The 16199-nt window shown below is 37.0% G+C and overlaps 5 protein-coding genes across 5 annotated transcripts; 1 reads left to right on the top strand and 4 right to left on the bottom strand.

Annotated features, from left to right (window-relative positions):
• Positions 1-13: 13 nt before the first annotated feature.
• Positions 14-1723, bottom strand: C9374_004429 (uncharacterized protein; the record flags this gene model as incomplete). Its single annotated transcript, XM_044694067.1, has 1 exon — positions 14-1723. The coding sequence occupies one exon, from the start codon at positions 1721-1723 to the stop codon at positions 14-16; it is 1710 nt and encodes a 569-aa protein (XP_044548771.1).
• A 121-nt stretch (positions 1724-1844) lies between these two features.
• C9374_004428 (uncharacterized protein) lies at positions 1845-4586 on the bottom strand (the record flags this gene model as incomplete). The annotated part of the gene is made up of 1 exon (XM_044694066.1): positions 1845-4586. The coding sequence occupies one exon, from the start codon at positions 4584-4586 to the stop codon at positions 1845-1847; it is 2742 nt and encodes a 913-aa protein (XP_044548770.1).
• A 40-nt stretch (positions 4587-4626) lies between these two features.
• Positions 4627-7310, bottom strand: C9374_004427 (uncharacterized protein; the record flags this gene model as incomplete). The annotated part of the gene is made up of 2 exons (XM_044694065.1): positions 4627-5367; positions 5442-7310. The coding sequence occupies 2 exons, from the start codon at positions 7308-7310 to the stop codon at positions 4627-4629; spliced, it is 2610 nt and encodes an 869-aa protein (XP_044548769.1).
• A 204-nt stretch (positions 7311-7514) lies between these two features.
• C9374_004426 (uncharacterized protein) lies at positions 7515-8668 on the top strand (the record flags this gene model as incomplete). The annotated part of the gene is made up of 5 exons (XM_044694064.1): positions 7515-7565; positions 7642-7689; positions 7739-7795; positions 7842-7910; positions 7955-8668. 5 exons carry the CDS (start codon positions 7515-7517, stop codon positions 8666-8668), a joined length of 939 nt encoding a protein of 312 aa, XP_044548768.1.
• Positions 8669-10003: 1335 nt separating this feature from the next.
• C9374_004425 (uncharacterized protein) lies at positions 10004-15981 on the bottom strand (the record flags this gene model as incomplete). Its single annotated transcript, XM_044694063.1, has 2 exons — positions 10004-13696; positions 13765-15981. 2 exons carry the CDS (start codon positions 15979-15981, stop codon positions 10004-10006), a joined length of 5910 nt encoding a protein of 1969 aa, XP_044548767.1.
• Between the last annotated feature and the right edge of the window lie 218 nt (positions 15982-16199).

Here is a 16199-nt window from a genome sequence, read left to right as displayed (position 1 = left end):
CTGGTGTTTACTTTTATCTCCAGTCTGTCCGGTACCTCTGCATCTCCTCTTTTAATTGTCTTTGCTTTTCCACTTCCATTTCAAATTTTTCTTTAAGAGTTGGTATGAGATTGGTTTGTTGTTCGAAAAATTCAATCTCTGCATGTCCACCACACGACCTGCATTTTCCAAGTCGAGCCAACACTATAAAACTTTGAAGACTTTTTGAATTTTTAAAACTTGCGAAATTGAGTTTTTCAACACTTTTCGAGCCAACAGTTTCAACCTCAAAATAAGAATACAAATCGACATGATTATTCTTCTCGATTTGCTTTTTCATAATGAACAGCAACATATTCCAGTTCTCTTGAGAAAAAGACCATTGAAGGAAATACTCTATTAGGTTCGATTCGTAATGTATATAAGTTTCAGAAGGAGCATAGTTGAATAAATTTAAGTTGTAGGTCAAGACTAAATATTCCAAAATCTCATATAGAAATAGTTTGGGTTTCGGTCTCAACCGTAGAAAGCGTTTCTTCCGAAATGATCTTGCAAGAGTGAAATGAAGGAATGTTTCAATCTTTTTAACATCTTGTTGATAATGTTTTCTAATTAATTCTTCTACAATATTAGAGTCAGGTTTCATTTCTTCACTGAAAGAGAGAATTTGTGTTAAATATGATGCTCCAATTGATACATCAAATTTCTTTTCCATGTAAAGTAAAAGTTTGTGTTTGTCCCAAAACACAGAAATCGGATGCCTGGAGTCATCGAATGAGTTTAAGAAATTGTTAAACAGAGTTTGATGAAATAGAGGCTTTCCCAATTTTCTTTCTAGAATTTCTGCAAGAATGTCAATATTTTGTACGTCGTCTGTCAAAAGAACCTGTTTAAATAAATGTATAATCACCTTCGTTCGTATCAATTCTGTTTTGGGAGCCTCTTTAATGTGATGTGCAAGTTCCTTAAACTGTTCAAAAGAAAAGCATTCCATATGGTCGAAAAATGTGTGCGATACATTGTCATGATGTGTGGTAATGTATTTGTCAAGTGTGATGGCATCAACAGTGTTATTTTTCATGGCTTTGAATGATCTTATCAGTAAATCTTCAGACTTGATGAGGTCTTTGACAAACCATTCCAATAGCTTGATTATGTTATCTTCCAATGCATTATAAATCTCAATCTCATCACATGCTAATTTCAATAAATAATTACAGACATCATTGTGCACAAGAAGCATGTATTTAAATCTTCCAAGTGCACGTTCTTTTTGAGCTTTGATGATTGGTCGAATAGAAAAGATGAAATCACCTTGTGAAGCAAGTTTTTTCTTCTTATTTTCCAGTCGTTTCACATGTCTTTGTATTCGATATCGTTCTTTCAGGACAAACACATTAAATCTCTGTTCTAGGCTCAGTGCTTGTCTATATCCTCGCTCTCCTTCTTGCACAGGATTTAAATATTCCAAATATTTCCAAAAGTAAGTTTTCAATTTATCCATCCAAAACTCATTCCGATACAGATGAAGATTGGTAGAATTTTGGGGAGAGGCATTGCATATGTTTTCCGATTCGGCTGATTGCGCATTGGAATCATTTAAAGCTGAGTTGTTGGTTACAACCACTTCCCACTCGTTTTCAATACTTGCATTCCATTCTCTACACACCAACCGAAACGATGATAGAGACTCCATGTTAATATGGGAAGCGACGAGTCGCAACACATCCTTGCATAGAACCATTTGTATTTTTTTTAAAATCAAAGAAAAACGAATGTCCATGATTGCAAATGTGAAGTATTAATAATATTTCACTCAATCGAGTTCAATGTTGGAATGCTCTCTCAAGAGTCAGGAGACAGCCCTAAAGGTCCAAGTCAAGAATGTCGTCATCAATTTCCAACTCACTGTCCATCTCAATATCCTCACCTGGAGGAAGTTTGTAGGTGATATTCTCATCTTTCATATTCTTTCCAAGCGAGAGATGGTTAAATAAGGTTGGAAGAATGGATTCAAAAAGAGAGGAATTGGTTGATGAAAAAGTGGACGAAGAATTTCCTGAATCCGTTCCTAATAATGAAGGGCTGAATGAATTGGATGTTTGTTGTTGTGACAATGATTGTTGATTCATTCCAGGAGATGAAGAATTCACAACAAGATCCAAAGTTTCGTACTCGTCCGAGCTCATAAATAATGTCTTGGAACCAGTCGTTCCTTGTAGGGGATAATTATGCATGTTTCGTAATGCTGTGTTTTTCACTGCATAAGGAACTAATTGATTTGATTTTTTTAGAATTTCTAGTAGATAGGGAATTTGACATTCAAAAATGTCTGATTTTTCAAATAGGTTCGAAAAAGTGGCAACTTGATCAAATGGAAGAGCGCAGAAATTGGCTTTTTCCAACATGGCAGAATCCTTATCTTCACATTGCAAATATAATAACAGTTGTTTCAGTTTCTCTTCTCGTGTCTTGTACAGTGCTTTCACAACTTTTGGAGCAAGTATTGATTTTTTGCTGTCAAATTTTTTGACCTTTCCTTGATAGTTATAGAGAATGGATTTGGATGAAATCAAAAATTGGTACTGTGAACAATTGGTGGTCAGTTGATGGTCTTCATAGGACGCTTCAAATCGTTTTCCATACTGAGAATCACATTCTGAAAAGCTATCCAAGGAATCTGCCACTGCTTGAATGTCATCACAAAAATATGGAGCGTTTGCTTGTACATAGTTCGTAAGGGTTTGTGCACTTGTGTTTTTTTCAGTTCGGTACAGATCCAAGACATCTCTTTCCAAATGAAACTCAACTTGACCATTCGATAACCGTTTTCCATACAGTATACGACCAGCAGCGTGATGAATCGTGGTACCACTGTCTCGATAACTGTCTTTGGTTTTGTAAATGACGTCCTTTTTCGTATTCGTTTTTCGTTTTTCGGCAATCTTTAAAACTTTGGTAATTTCTTCTTTTTCCTTGCTCTTTTTCTTCTTGTTATCAAATAAATCTTTCATCTTTTTTTTTCCTCCTCTCGCAAAGAATTGAACTTGATGAATGGCTTGCCTCAAATCACCATTAGCACACTCTGCAATTTCTTCAAATTCAGATTGATCAATAAATGTTGAACATCGCTCTTGTTTACAAATTTCCTTAATCCTTTTCAAAATCTTATTGTCAGTAACCTTTGGAATTTTTACAATTTCACAATGATCAAGGAAGTCTCTTGGTAAGTTTACCATAATGTCATATTCGGCAGAGGATGAACTCGAATATTCCGAGATGATAATAATCTTAATGAGCCGTTTCCGTTTTCTAACATCAATATCTCTCAACAATGATAAAAAGTAATTGAGTGCTTCAAACAACTTTTCTTTTTGATGTTTCGTGTGTACTGGTGGTAGTTCTTCAATTACAACAATTTCTACATCATATTCATTCAGTGTACTGTCTGGTGTATAGCTAGAGTGGTCCATATATTTGCTTAAATAAGAGACATCAGAATCGAAAGTAGGTTTGGTAAAATTTAAAGCTCTCTTGATAATACATGATCGCATAAATTCTCTGAAGTGTGCAATGACCATGTTGGGATTGGGGCCTTTTGTAAGCCCTTCTTGTCCACCGTGTTCATGATACCTAGTACTGAGAAGTGCTCCTTCTGTAGATTTTAAATAAATGTCCAATAAATCTGTTTCATCCTTATTGGTTAGCCATGTAGAGTCGCTGTCAAATTGTTGTTTTTTCTCATCCATTAATTTTTTCATAACTTTTTGTGGATGATAAACTTGCAATCGGTTAAACCCAAAATGTTTTTGAATCATTAAATAAATTAGACTTCTCTTTCCACAACCTCCGCTTCCTGTCACAATGCAAGGTTTGTTTTCAAATTTGATCTTCGAGTCCGGCGATGGATATTTACATAACCAATTTTCAAAGTGTGAAACAAATTTTTTGCTAATGAGTAGCTCTGAAGGATCAGTGGGAGCATATTTCTCGCACCAATCTTCAGAGATCTCTCTTTGTACAATAACAGACTCATCATTGGATTCATGTTCTGTTTTGGCCTGTTGTTCGTTCAAAATCATGGCTATCGTTTCGTCATCCAGATCAAACTCATCATCTTCTTCCTCATCGCCAATAATTTTTGAATGCTTTGATGACTTGGCCGTGCTTGTTGTTGTGGTATTTTCAAATTTTTTCTTTTTTCGTTGTTGATTTACAGATTCCAACGTGATGACATTTTCATCATCGGATGAGCTTGTTTCTAAATCAATAACATGAGACTTCAAATTATTGCTAGGCTTCTTCCCAATTTGCGTCGATGATTTTTTAGAGTAATTCTTCTTTTGATTTTTCTCTTCCGATTCTTCATCATCAATGATTTTGGATTTTCTCTTTTTGTCATTAGGTGAGAGAGAAGATATAGGAGGACTGAGAGAAAAACTGCTCCGAACAGAATTCGAAGAATCTTGACTTGAAACGAGATTGAGAGGATTGCTGTTTTTTGGTTTTGTTGAAGAACGACCTTTGGATGAAGTGCTTCGTTTCGGGAGTGGTGGTGATGGTGTGCTTGTTGAAGGTTTTTTCTTCCAACCACCAGTGGAACTCATTTTTTTGATAAGAATTTATTAAAAAAAAATTGGAGGGAATTTATTTTGCCTCTGCAACAATTTCAAAGTATGTAATACTTGACAAACTCAACACGAGCAAACCACAACCAATGGCCAACACGATATAGGCAGCAATTCGCTTAAGAGTGAGCCATCGTGAGTGAATCATAATTTCTTTCACTTGTCTTTGTTGTCTGTGTCGTTTCTCCAGAATAATGTAGATAAGGCAAGGGAGAATATAGGCCATAGAGTTGCCACTGATAGATCCTGTCAGGCCAATAATGATACCAAGATTGGAAACTGCCATTGCAATAGAGAAGGCGGAAAGAACTACAATCAACGTGACTCCATAATGTAAAACTTCTTTTCCAGTTTTAGATGTGAAAAATTTGAGATATCTTGGACGAGAGTCAATGACTTCAATGCTGCTACTGTTACTCTTGAGTTCAATCTCCTGTTCCTTTTCCTTTATACCTGCCATGTGATTCATGAGCGTTTTGAGAACGGTAATGATTGCAAATCGAGGCATGAATGAGCTGTAGCATATTGAAAAGCCCAACGAAACACACACAAGCAATCTGGAAACGATGGCCATTGCATATTTCTTTGGAAACAAGTCCAAAACATTAGCGTCTCGAAGATTAGTATCATAGAAAATCAAATAACTGGAAATGCCCATCAAAAAAAGTGTTGTAATAGCCATAGTTAGCATGAAGAAGACCACCATCATGTATCGTTTCTTGGTGCTGTTTTTTAGTGATCCAATAATTTCAAAGCTTATCTGCGAATATATAATTCATGGAAGAAGGTTGGGGTGTTATCTAAAATACACGACATTAATTATTTGAAACTTACGTCATGACAAACAAACACAAAACTTAAAGATCCCATTGCACTCAAATATTGAGGTCTAATAAAATTAAAGGCCGTATCGCTGCGCATGACAGTTCTTCTTCCCAAGATGCATTCATAAGTAATTAGAAGAGCAATAATTATCATGGAAGAAACAGAAATCATGGATGCATATTTAAAACTTGACATTTGCTTCATACTTGCAATGGGAAGCAAAATAATGGTGACATAAATCAAAATAGCATATCTATTTGTGAAAATTGATTCATATCCAATAATTGTGTATAACAGATCCGGTAAAACCTGAGATATTTCAATTAATTCAGAGCATACAGCTCCAAAGTTAAATATAAAAATAAATACGCAAATGATAATATATCCTACTGTCCCCAAAGCTTTTTTCGTTAATGCCGGAAAGCTTGTGACTTTAAACATGTGTGCCAAATCGTACACCAGCATGAGTGTGAAAAATGTTGTAACACCAAATATAAGAACGCTCAAAATATATGCTCCTAAACCTGCTTGAGCAATAGTATATCCAGCGCTAACTGAGGCAGGACTAATGACATCATTAATCAAATTCCACACACAAAAGAACATGTTTGTTTTTGTATAACCTCTCCAAAGGTGTTCTCTTTCTGATTTTTCGGTTTTGACCTGATGCTTTCCAGCGTGCAAATCGTCTTCCAATAATACTTCTATACTCCTCCTACTTGTTTCAACGGATGGCCTATGTGATTCATCTTCATCTGTACTTGCTGCAGCGTCGTCCTCTTCAACATTTGCTTTCGAAAGTAAATTCTGATTCGGTTTGTTGTCCAATGTTATTTCTTGAAATTCAGGTGCTTTGGCTGCAAGTAAACTAAAGTCATCCTTACTCTCTGCATGATGGTAATATTCAACATTGACTGGGCTTGACACTGGAATAACAGGGCTATTATTAATAGTCAACTGTGATTGTGAGCTTTTTGTGTCAACCTTAAAGGCTGCCATTGAGGAGGAAATTCCTGAGACTTTTGTGTCCAATTTTCTGCCACTCCTACTTGAGGTAAGAGCGGTGTTCATGTTTGAGGTATTATTATTGGCATTTTCAAAACGCAATTCTTCGTTGTGTGAAGAAGGAGAAAACACAGAAGAACTGACAGTTCTCAGTGACAAGACGCTTCCAGGTGTGAGTGAAGATTGTGTTGGCGTTTTCACACTACTTGTGCCAGCAGTAACAGCTGATGATGTGCCCGTAGTAGTGCCATTGGGATTTATTGGACTGTTCGTGCCATTGACCAATCTTCCCAAACTCGAAACTGATGGAAATGTTTGAAAATGGTCAGAGTCATATGACTCGACAGGAATTGCTGGATTTCTCTGTTGATACCCTAATGAAGAATTCATGTGAGTGTCTACGGTCAGCCTTGACTGCTGAGAATGATTTGGTGGTGGTACAGTGTCGTACGGATTCGGAATGGTTGCTGTTGATGCCGAATGAAAAGAGGATGAAGAACCAAATGAAAAGAATGGTTCATGTTGTTCATGATGATGATTTTGCTGGCCATGATGAATACCACTACGAGAGGGTGATGGGATGATGCCGTTATAATGATGATTGTTATGCATTTGGGAAGGAGATGACATGGTATAAGGAGTAGATGCAGTTGAAGAGCTAGAAAGGGTTGCATGGGATGGAATTGAAACCACGAGTTGTTGTTGGGACGGTGATGATGACTCAATGATGAATTCATGATGGGAATTGTTATTATTATTTACATTGAAAACTGCTGTTGGTGGTTGAGGAGAAATGGATGATGATGATGAAGGTGGTATTATTGTTGGAGATAATGTATGGATGCTTCCCGAAGTCTTCTCTTCGGGATTCATGTTGCTGAGGTATTGTTTTTGATTTTTATGTTTTTATTTTTGATTTGGCACCACAAACTACGCCTGAGCGTAAAGTGCAAAAACTGACGAAGAAAAAATTCGGCTCGTTTTAGTAAGTCCCGGAGTCAAAAAAAATGGAGTGATTGGTCTGTGGTGTTGTTTTCTGCTTCTCACACAAAAAAACACACCAACAACACACACAACATGGAAGCTGAATTAGTGGTCATTGAAGAGGGCACTGTGCCTCTATACTGTGTAAGTAATTGATTATTACCACAACAACAACATCATCAAACAATAATTTCAACACCTACACTAATCTTTACCTCAGCTTGGTGTTTCTGATTGTGATTCGAGTTGCGAAACAAATACTAATCACGTAAGTACTAGTGAATATCGTTCACCTTGTATAGATCTCAATTATCAAGGCCAATGAATCACCAGCATTGGATAGCCAATCCACAACGAACCAGAGTACGAACAATGTAAGTATTATGTTTGTCAGTATTCAGCAGTAACATATTTCACAAGATTCCTTCATCATCAAGCATCGAAATGAACCCTTCTCACCCATCATCACCAGTAATGACTACCTCTACAGTATGTTTCAAATTTGTTACAATGTGTTTGCTTAACTTGTTCAGGAATGGATCTTCACAGACGAAACTATATCATTTCCACCTTGCTGTCTGTTGCCTAGCACAAGCAGCTTCTCTGGTATTGTTGATGAGACACAATGTACGATAACACCAAACAACAAATGTGATGATGACAATATTTCCCAACAGAGCAAAAAACGAAAATCAAGAACCACAGATGAAGCTGCTGAAGACACTCACAAGGAATATCAATTCACTTTAGAGAAAGGACTGTTTGAATTTGTACCAAAATATAATTCCTTTAAAGAAGTACCAGATGAGAAGAAACAAATTTATGGAATTATATGGGAACAGTTCGCCAAATGTGCAAGAAATATTATTTATCAACATCTACAGATGAGATGTTCAAACTCCATCAGCCATGAAACGGTTGGATGTTGCAACCCAAACGTGTTTTATCTTGCTCTGAGGGGAACAAAGGCTAAATATTACCAATGGTATCAAGACATTTTGTGGAATGGCCTAAAGAAGAGACAGAAGTGCATTCAATTCAGATTTACTGACAGTGTTCCTCCTTTAGACAAATGCAAGCATTGGTCTGAGTTGGAAATTACTCACTCACGTCTTACACGTAAATTCGGAAAGAAGATTACGAAACACAAGATGAAAATTGTATACATTTCTCTCACATGTAATGTGGAAACTAATCAAGTGTGGACATCGTTCAAGTTTGACAAAGAATTCGAGTTTGTACAATAAAACAATTAAATTCAATCCTCAATACACTCCAAATCACAAAAAATGTCATCAAATTGAAACTTTTCATCACCGTCCACAAACCAAACCACATCTAACAACAACTTTTTTGAAGGTCAATCATATGGACTTTCAAATCAAAATCACCACACATGGTGTTCCTCTCCATTATCTTCTTTCAATGTGCAATCACCGTCATCTACCGGTTTCAGTAGCATTAATCCCGGCTCTTTTGATTCACCAAGAACATCACACCATCTTTCGAAAGAATTTATCTGATACAACCAAACCAATCCAATTCAATGAGCTATCAGAATATCCCTATTCAATATGGAGGATGTGAACATTTATTTCAAAATCATCAATCCTATTATCCACAATCTTCTCATAATTTCTCCACAATCCAACATAACCTTGACAATCCGAACACACTATCATCTCAACCTTCACAACATGAAACCAATCAAACCAACATTCAAACACACAACAAAATACAACAATTACTTTGTCGATAAGCTAGCTTCACTCGCATAAAACAAAAGCGAGGAGGTCCACCGAGCACAGAAAACAAATTGAAAATAATTAATAATATTATTGATAATACTGATCTCAATTTCTCTCAGTTAAGCTCCAAGGAGATGCTGTTATTAAATTAAAGAACAAGTTTTTGCTTTTTGTTGTAATTTAATTTTTCAAGTTGACATTAATTTTCACTCCAAAAAAAATGCCTTCACCAAAAGATGAGGTCGAGTATTTTAAATCACACACCTAAACTACGATTACACAGCAACAACTTGGAACAACTTTGATGTAACTTAGATACCAAGTGATCAGTACAAAAGATGGATTTTTATCGTGTAACGAGAAACTTGTTGAACGGTGTAATGACGGTGAATGTGAGTATTATCATCAACAATCAACCAATCCTTGTATAACGAAAGGCTGAAGAGAATTGCTTTCGAAACTTTAGTAACTGGCTTTGGTACAATAGGTGTGGTCATAATCAGGAGGAGGTTCACTTTTAATGAACGAACGTCAGCACTACTGAATAAAACTTTACAAGATTCTGAACCAATCCCGGAGTTTCTGCATTTCGTTGTCAAAAAATTTTTGCCTTTTTGAGTCGAATTTTTTCGCTGGTAGTTTTCTTATGGCGTAGTTTGTGGTGCATGTGTTGAGAATTGTTTCTTTTTTAGTAATTTTAATACAACCAAATGCAATGTTACATTTCTTGAGAAAAGGTAAATTCCTCTATCGTGTAGTGTTCATACAAACCGAGTTCACTATTGATACTACCCAACTCGTGTGGGTCTTAAGGGAATATATCCACTACTGCATTTACTGACCTACAAGACTCTTGAGTTTTCGCTTTGAAATTTCTCTTTCATCAGCAACAGACACTGAACGACCACTCGTGGGCATGCTACTTCTCAAAGATGACGCTGAATCTGCCGTTTTGATTTTCTTACGAGTGGTTGTTGTTGTTGTCACAGACGATGCAGACACACGTTCCCTCACACCCATTGCACTCTTACTTCTTGAGATGACATATGGAACAGCATTTGATTTCTTTTGAGACCACTCTCGACTTGAGAGAGGAGTGGCCATTGCAGAACTATTGGCTGTAGAGTGACTGGTCGTCGTAAATATTGAAATTGAATTCGCAGAAGGTGGAGGTGTAGGCGTAATTCTTCTTCCCTTAATGGCTCCAATACGTGGTGTGGTGGTTGTGAGATGAGTACTCGGTGTTGTTGCAGTGACCACCGATGGAAGACTTTTGGTTGATATGAGTGTTGGATTGTGATGAATGGGCACTACTTGATGTAAAGTTACGGTACATGTTGACGATGAGGATTGCATTCGATTGAGGGTAGGAGAAGAGGGTGGTGAAGAATTCTGTGCTAACGGATTGTTTGCCACATACATGGAAAGCATTTGTTCATAGTGTGTCATATCCATTGAAGTGTTGTTAGAAGTATTCGTAACATCCTTATCAATGGTTGTTGATTTTGGAGGTGATTGATAACTCTTAATTTTCAATAGAGGTCTCATGATCATTTCGGTAGGTGTCGCTCGTTCATCACTCAAATCGAATTCTATGGATGGTTTTTCCTCTTCGTTCGTAGTTGCGATATTGGGATCTTGAGAAGTTATAACAGTGATCGTTGTGTCATTGAGCTCAACCTTAGAGTCGTCTTCATCCGAGGTTCCTGCAGTGACATTCTGAGACAAGGGAGATGCTTGATACGTGTTGACAATGTCATTGCTGCTATATCGAAGCGTGGAAAATTCTTTTTCGAGTAATTGATGAGATTTACCTCCTTTTTTAGAGGGAGAAACTACTTTGGATTCCTTAATGTCATAATAGTGTGCATGTTCTTCTTCCCTCAATTGATTCATGTATTCTTCTTTTAACTTTTCTATAGATTCAGGGTGTCCCTTGGACATTTGATTCCATGTTGTTAAAATCTTTTCCAACTTATCTTGCTCTTCTTGCTTCAGCTCTTTTAAACGCTTTTCTTTTTGAGAGCTTGAATGTTCAATATGTTGACCAAGTGAGACAAAAATTTGAGAGGCCCTTGTTGGAGAGTTATGACCACTCGAAGTAGGATTGGATGGTGAAGAATTGGGTCGTGATTTTCGGTTGGGGAAATTGGAGATGGCATATTGAGAATTCACATCAAAATGAATAGAATGCGAGGTTCCATTATTCGTGGTGTTGCTGTTGGGGTTGATATTGCTGGAATAAGGATTTCTTCCAATATACAGTGTGGATTGATCCGAATGGTCATCCACACCGTCTTTTCCCATCAAATCTCTGGAATTGAAATATTTCTTACCATATCTCACAACCGAGTTGGAATTGTATCCATTGACATTGGCATTTCTTGAAAAGTTGTTCATACTTGTGTGGTTTCCATCTTCATCAGAACGACCTGTAAACGGATGCATATTATTCTTGTTATCAATCGTTGAGGATTTGTTAAAGGACATCTTTCCAAAATGAATTCCATATGGAGTACTCCTACCGCGTTTGTTTGACTTATTTCCAGTGGAGTTGTTACCATCTTGCTCATCCATTTCAGTAAAATTTCCCTCTTCTCCATTATTTTGTTCGTGTGACCCCAATTGAGGATGATCATTTTTCAAATTCTTTCTAATGACGACATTTAACTTGGTGCTAGCAGTTCCCTTTTCAGTGTGATGATTGAGTTCGTTAGGCGTGTGATCTCTCACCCCTTGCTTATCGTCTTGATGTGCTGCAGTGTTTTGATTCGTTCGATTGTGATTGGGACCATAAACCAAGTTACCATGCTCATCATAATAATAATCATTATAGCCATGAATTCTGAGTTGTTTTCCTTCCTGGCTCACTAAGACTCGGTCAATCAACGTGGCCATCCCAATTCTCTTTTTAAATTTGCTCTCAAGAATTTCCATTTTCTCTCCGTCGTCTAAACCATGAGAAAATGTCACTTTCTTAAGGCGAGCTTGTTTTTTCATTCTTTCAATAATAGCTGCAGAATGTTCGTCTTTTGTTGCATGATGATGATGATCTTGATGATGGTTTATAGATGAGTGATGAGATATGTTATTCTCATGTGGATCTTCTCCACTCTCTGTTGGATAGGAATGACCTGATTTTGGAATCTTGTACCATGTGGGTTCTGTGTGTTGATGAAGAGCTTTCTCTTCTTCAGTCTCTTCTGGAGGCTCGTCTTTGGTCATTAAGTGTGCAATGTCATAAAATATGGGTGAGTCTCCACGAGTATATTCCAACGATGAAACGAGGTGTTGAGGAGTGTGGTCGTGAGTATGCTGCTCATTTGAAATGAAATGTGCTTTCTCTGATTGTGTTTGTTGTCGATTCTGACCATGATCATGAGAATTGTCCGCTTGAGTTGTGTGAGTGTTGTGTGTTGGTTGGTGAGAGGACTCAGAAACATTGGTTGTGGTGTTGTTTGGTAACTTGTTGTCGTTCTTTCTCTCTTTTTCATTGTGTTCAGGTGTGTTTTTTAGAATAGGTTGACTCTCATTCATTTTTGGCGCAATGGTTATGGATTCGTTCGTAGACGAGTCTGGAGGTAGCTCTGTTACTGTTTCAGTGGAACTTGTTGAGGATGCAGGTGTTGTTGCCACTGAATCACATACGGAAGAAGAGATCTCCTTCACATTAGTAGAAGTAGTAGCTGTTGCTTGAATGCATGTATCATGTAACTCATCCTTAGAAGTGGAGCCAGTTGAATGTGTGATAACATTATTACTTGGAGTGACATTACTCTGTTTTTTCTGAACTGGCCTTATAACTTTTCGAACTGCAAAATCAGGATCATCCAGGTCAAGAGGAGGCTCTTCTTGTTTTGTTTGTTGTAAAGTAGCAAATGTAGTAGGTGTTGCTGTTGTGGAAATTGTTGAGTCATGATTGTTGTTAGAAGTGGTAGGTGTTTCTGATGTTGCCGAGATGTTGTGGTTCAATAGTATTGAAGATTGTGGGTGATTGGTTGAGGTATTTACATGTTGAGAAGATTCAGAGGGATTCGTTTTTGTTGTAGTGCTAGTTTCTGTTGGTTTTTTGGTTCCACTGTTGGATGAACTAGGTGACTTGCTCGAGTAGCTTGTTAAAGTGATCGTATTGCTCTTAGTAGTCGTCGTATTGTTGGCAGTAGTGTTGTTGGTTGATGGTTTGGATGGGATGGTGTGTGAGGATGAGGAAGGAGTGACAAGCGTCGATGGTTTTGGAGATGTGACACTAATTTCAATGGAATCCAGTGAGTGAGGTGAGGTTTGTGTGGACTTGTCACACGTTTCTTCACTTGACAACAAGTCGCTGTCGTTGAATGTTTTGAAATGTGTTTTAGGAAGAAAAGAAGTGTCTGTTTGAACCTCCATGTCTTTGCAATTTGATGAAAACACAGAATGAGAAATAATGGTTGGGGTTGGAGTTGGTAAAGGTGGTGCTTGTTTTTCTTCTAGTTTTTTCTTCATTTCAGAAAGTTGTTGTTTCAAATTGTCAATAGTTCTATCTCGAGTCTGTGTGAATTGGAAATCATGTTTAAGATTTTGATTCTTCAAACCCAAGACAAGCGACATCAACTTACCTTAACTTTGTCTTTTTGCTTTTCCACATTTCCACGCATCGTTTCGATATCTTTCAGATAGGTTGCCGTTTTGGCTTCTTGTTGGGCCTTCCATGTGAACATGTCTCGTAAACGACTTGAAAGATCTTCAATTTTGAGTGAAAGAATATTCTTTGAACGAATGTGTTCTTCTTCCCTGATACTACCCAAATCAATTTCCTTTTGTAACACAAACGTCTCTGATTCAAGGGCCGCTATTTGTTGTTTGTACGCTTCAAATTTACGTATTGGATTCATAATTGCCTCCTTAAACTGCTTGGGATCATGCATTGTTTTGAGTCTCACCTCCATCTCTTCAATGATTGCAGAGAGTTGCATAATTCTATTGTCCTTAGATTTAAGTCGCTTCTTGAGTTTTTTGATTTCATCTTCTTCGCTAGTAGAGTGTAGTTCAGTTTCATCCTCAGAATCGTCATTCCACTCGTGATGATAGGACGTTGGTGATCCCAACGATGTGAAAGACAAGTCCTGACTCATGGTAAGCCACGTTGACGGCTTCTTTAAATCGGTAGTAGTGATATTCATTTGAGCTCGTTGAATATTCTGTAGTGAAATGATTTCCTTCTTGAGCGATTCGCTTTCTTGCTCCATATTTTCAAATTTTTGCAGTAGTGAGTTGTATTTTTCAAGTGACACTAGATTCTCATTATCGGCTGAAAATTTGTCTGCTTTAAATTTGAACGCTTTGGCTGTTTCAATTAAATTTTCAACGACACATTCTTTTTGGTTTTTTTTAAGCTTTTCGAATGTCTCGGCCTGAAAATTATTGATGGTTCCCAACAGTGTTCGAATTTCGTTTTCTTTTTCGCTTAGCATTGTTTTTGTTTTTAACAAAACCTGATTCAACTCTTTTACGTTTTCATCTTCCAGAAATGGTAAATTCAGAACCTTGTCAAAGTTTGCAGGAAAATATGAAGGAGCTGAATACTGATAATTCGCTTTTAACAATTCTTCTTTCAGTGAAAGCAGCTCTTTGAAATATTCTGTTCTCTGCTCTTCGAGCAACTTGTCTCGTTGCTCTATGAGAGAATTTAACACCTTGGATTCTAGTTGAAGCTTTCTATATTGATCAATGCCAATATAATTTGGGTTCCCTTCTTCTTTGGCTAATTCTTTGTTTCGTAGCTCCTTCTCTTTTTGGAGTGTTTGAGAACTCTTCATTCTAAGTACAAATTCTTGTTGCCAATATTTATGAACAAGCTGGATTTGTTCATCAAAAAATTGTTGAATTTCCTCATCAGTTTTGATTATATTCGAATTTGCTTGCGTTTTGGAATTTTCCTTGTTAGATTCAATCACATCCACTACTGTTTTTTTGAAAGTTTTCGAATAATCTTCCTCTTCATTAGTGACTAAAACGTTGAGTTTTTTAAACAATTCAATTTTTGTATATTCCAAATGATCTGACAATCTCTTGACTACTTTTTCAATAAACTCCAAGGACTCATCATAGTCATCATCCGTAATTACTTTTCCTGTAGCTCCAAACTCATGAAACGTCACACCTTGCTCTTTTGCTTCTTTTCGACGCTTTTCAATAACGTCCAAATGCAATCGTGATAATTTTGAAATTAATTTGTCATCTTTAAGGTCTTGAGCAATTTTTCTAAAAGTTTCTTTTGTTGGCGCTTGATTTTTCTTGAATGATTTAATTTCTTTCATTGTTGCCACCATTTGTGGTGAGTCAAATATCATTTTCTGTTGTTGATTGTTTTTAAATTTCGAACTAAGAGGTTGTAACTCTCCGTTTGGAGTCTCTGCTATGGTGCTGTCTTCGTCATTGATTTTTATAGAAATAAAAGATTGTGAGGAACTATGGTTGGTTCCAACACTCATTGAGCTATTGGCTCTACTGAATGAGCCTCGTCGTTTCAAAACATTTAAATTTCCAACAGTATTCGATCTACCAGGAGATGGCATCGGCGAATACCTTCCTGGAGAAGGCATTGGAGAATAAAAACCCGATGCCGAATTTGAACGACCAGGTGATGGCATTGGAGAACTTGAAAATCTTCCAGGTGATGGCATCGGAGAAGAAGATCTACTCGAATTCACTCTCGGAGAAAGAAGCAAGTTATTATTGTTTTGGATGGAGAGATGAAGAGAGGGAGTTAGTAAGGTTGAAGCGGAATTGGAATTGGATCGGTTCCGAGAATTGTCAGAGGACACGTTAGACATGGTTTGTTGATTAGTGAGTTAGTAGAAAATAATGAGTGTTCAATGAGAGAGTTCAGTTTTCTGTTTGGTGCTGTTGGAATAATCGTGTCATCATTAATTGAATTTTTTTTGAATTTTTAAAACGGAATCATGAAATGGCGCCAACTCCTTTTTATAAGAGATTTCTTTTTTGAAACATAATGATGGAAAGCTAATTGAACATAAATTATTTAATTTTG

The sequence above is a fragment of the Naegleria lovaniensis genome (assembly GCF_003324165.1).
Source record: "Naegleria lovaniensis strain ATCC 30569 chromosome Unknown tig021, whole genome shotgun sequence".
In the NCBI taxonomy this organism is placed as follows: domain Eukaryota; phylum Heterolobosea; class Eutetramitea; order Acrasida; family Naegleriidae; genus Naegleria; species Naegleria lovaniensis.
Note: the sequence above shows the minus strand (reverse complement) of the source record. Positions and strands in the feature narration are given on the sequence as shown.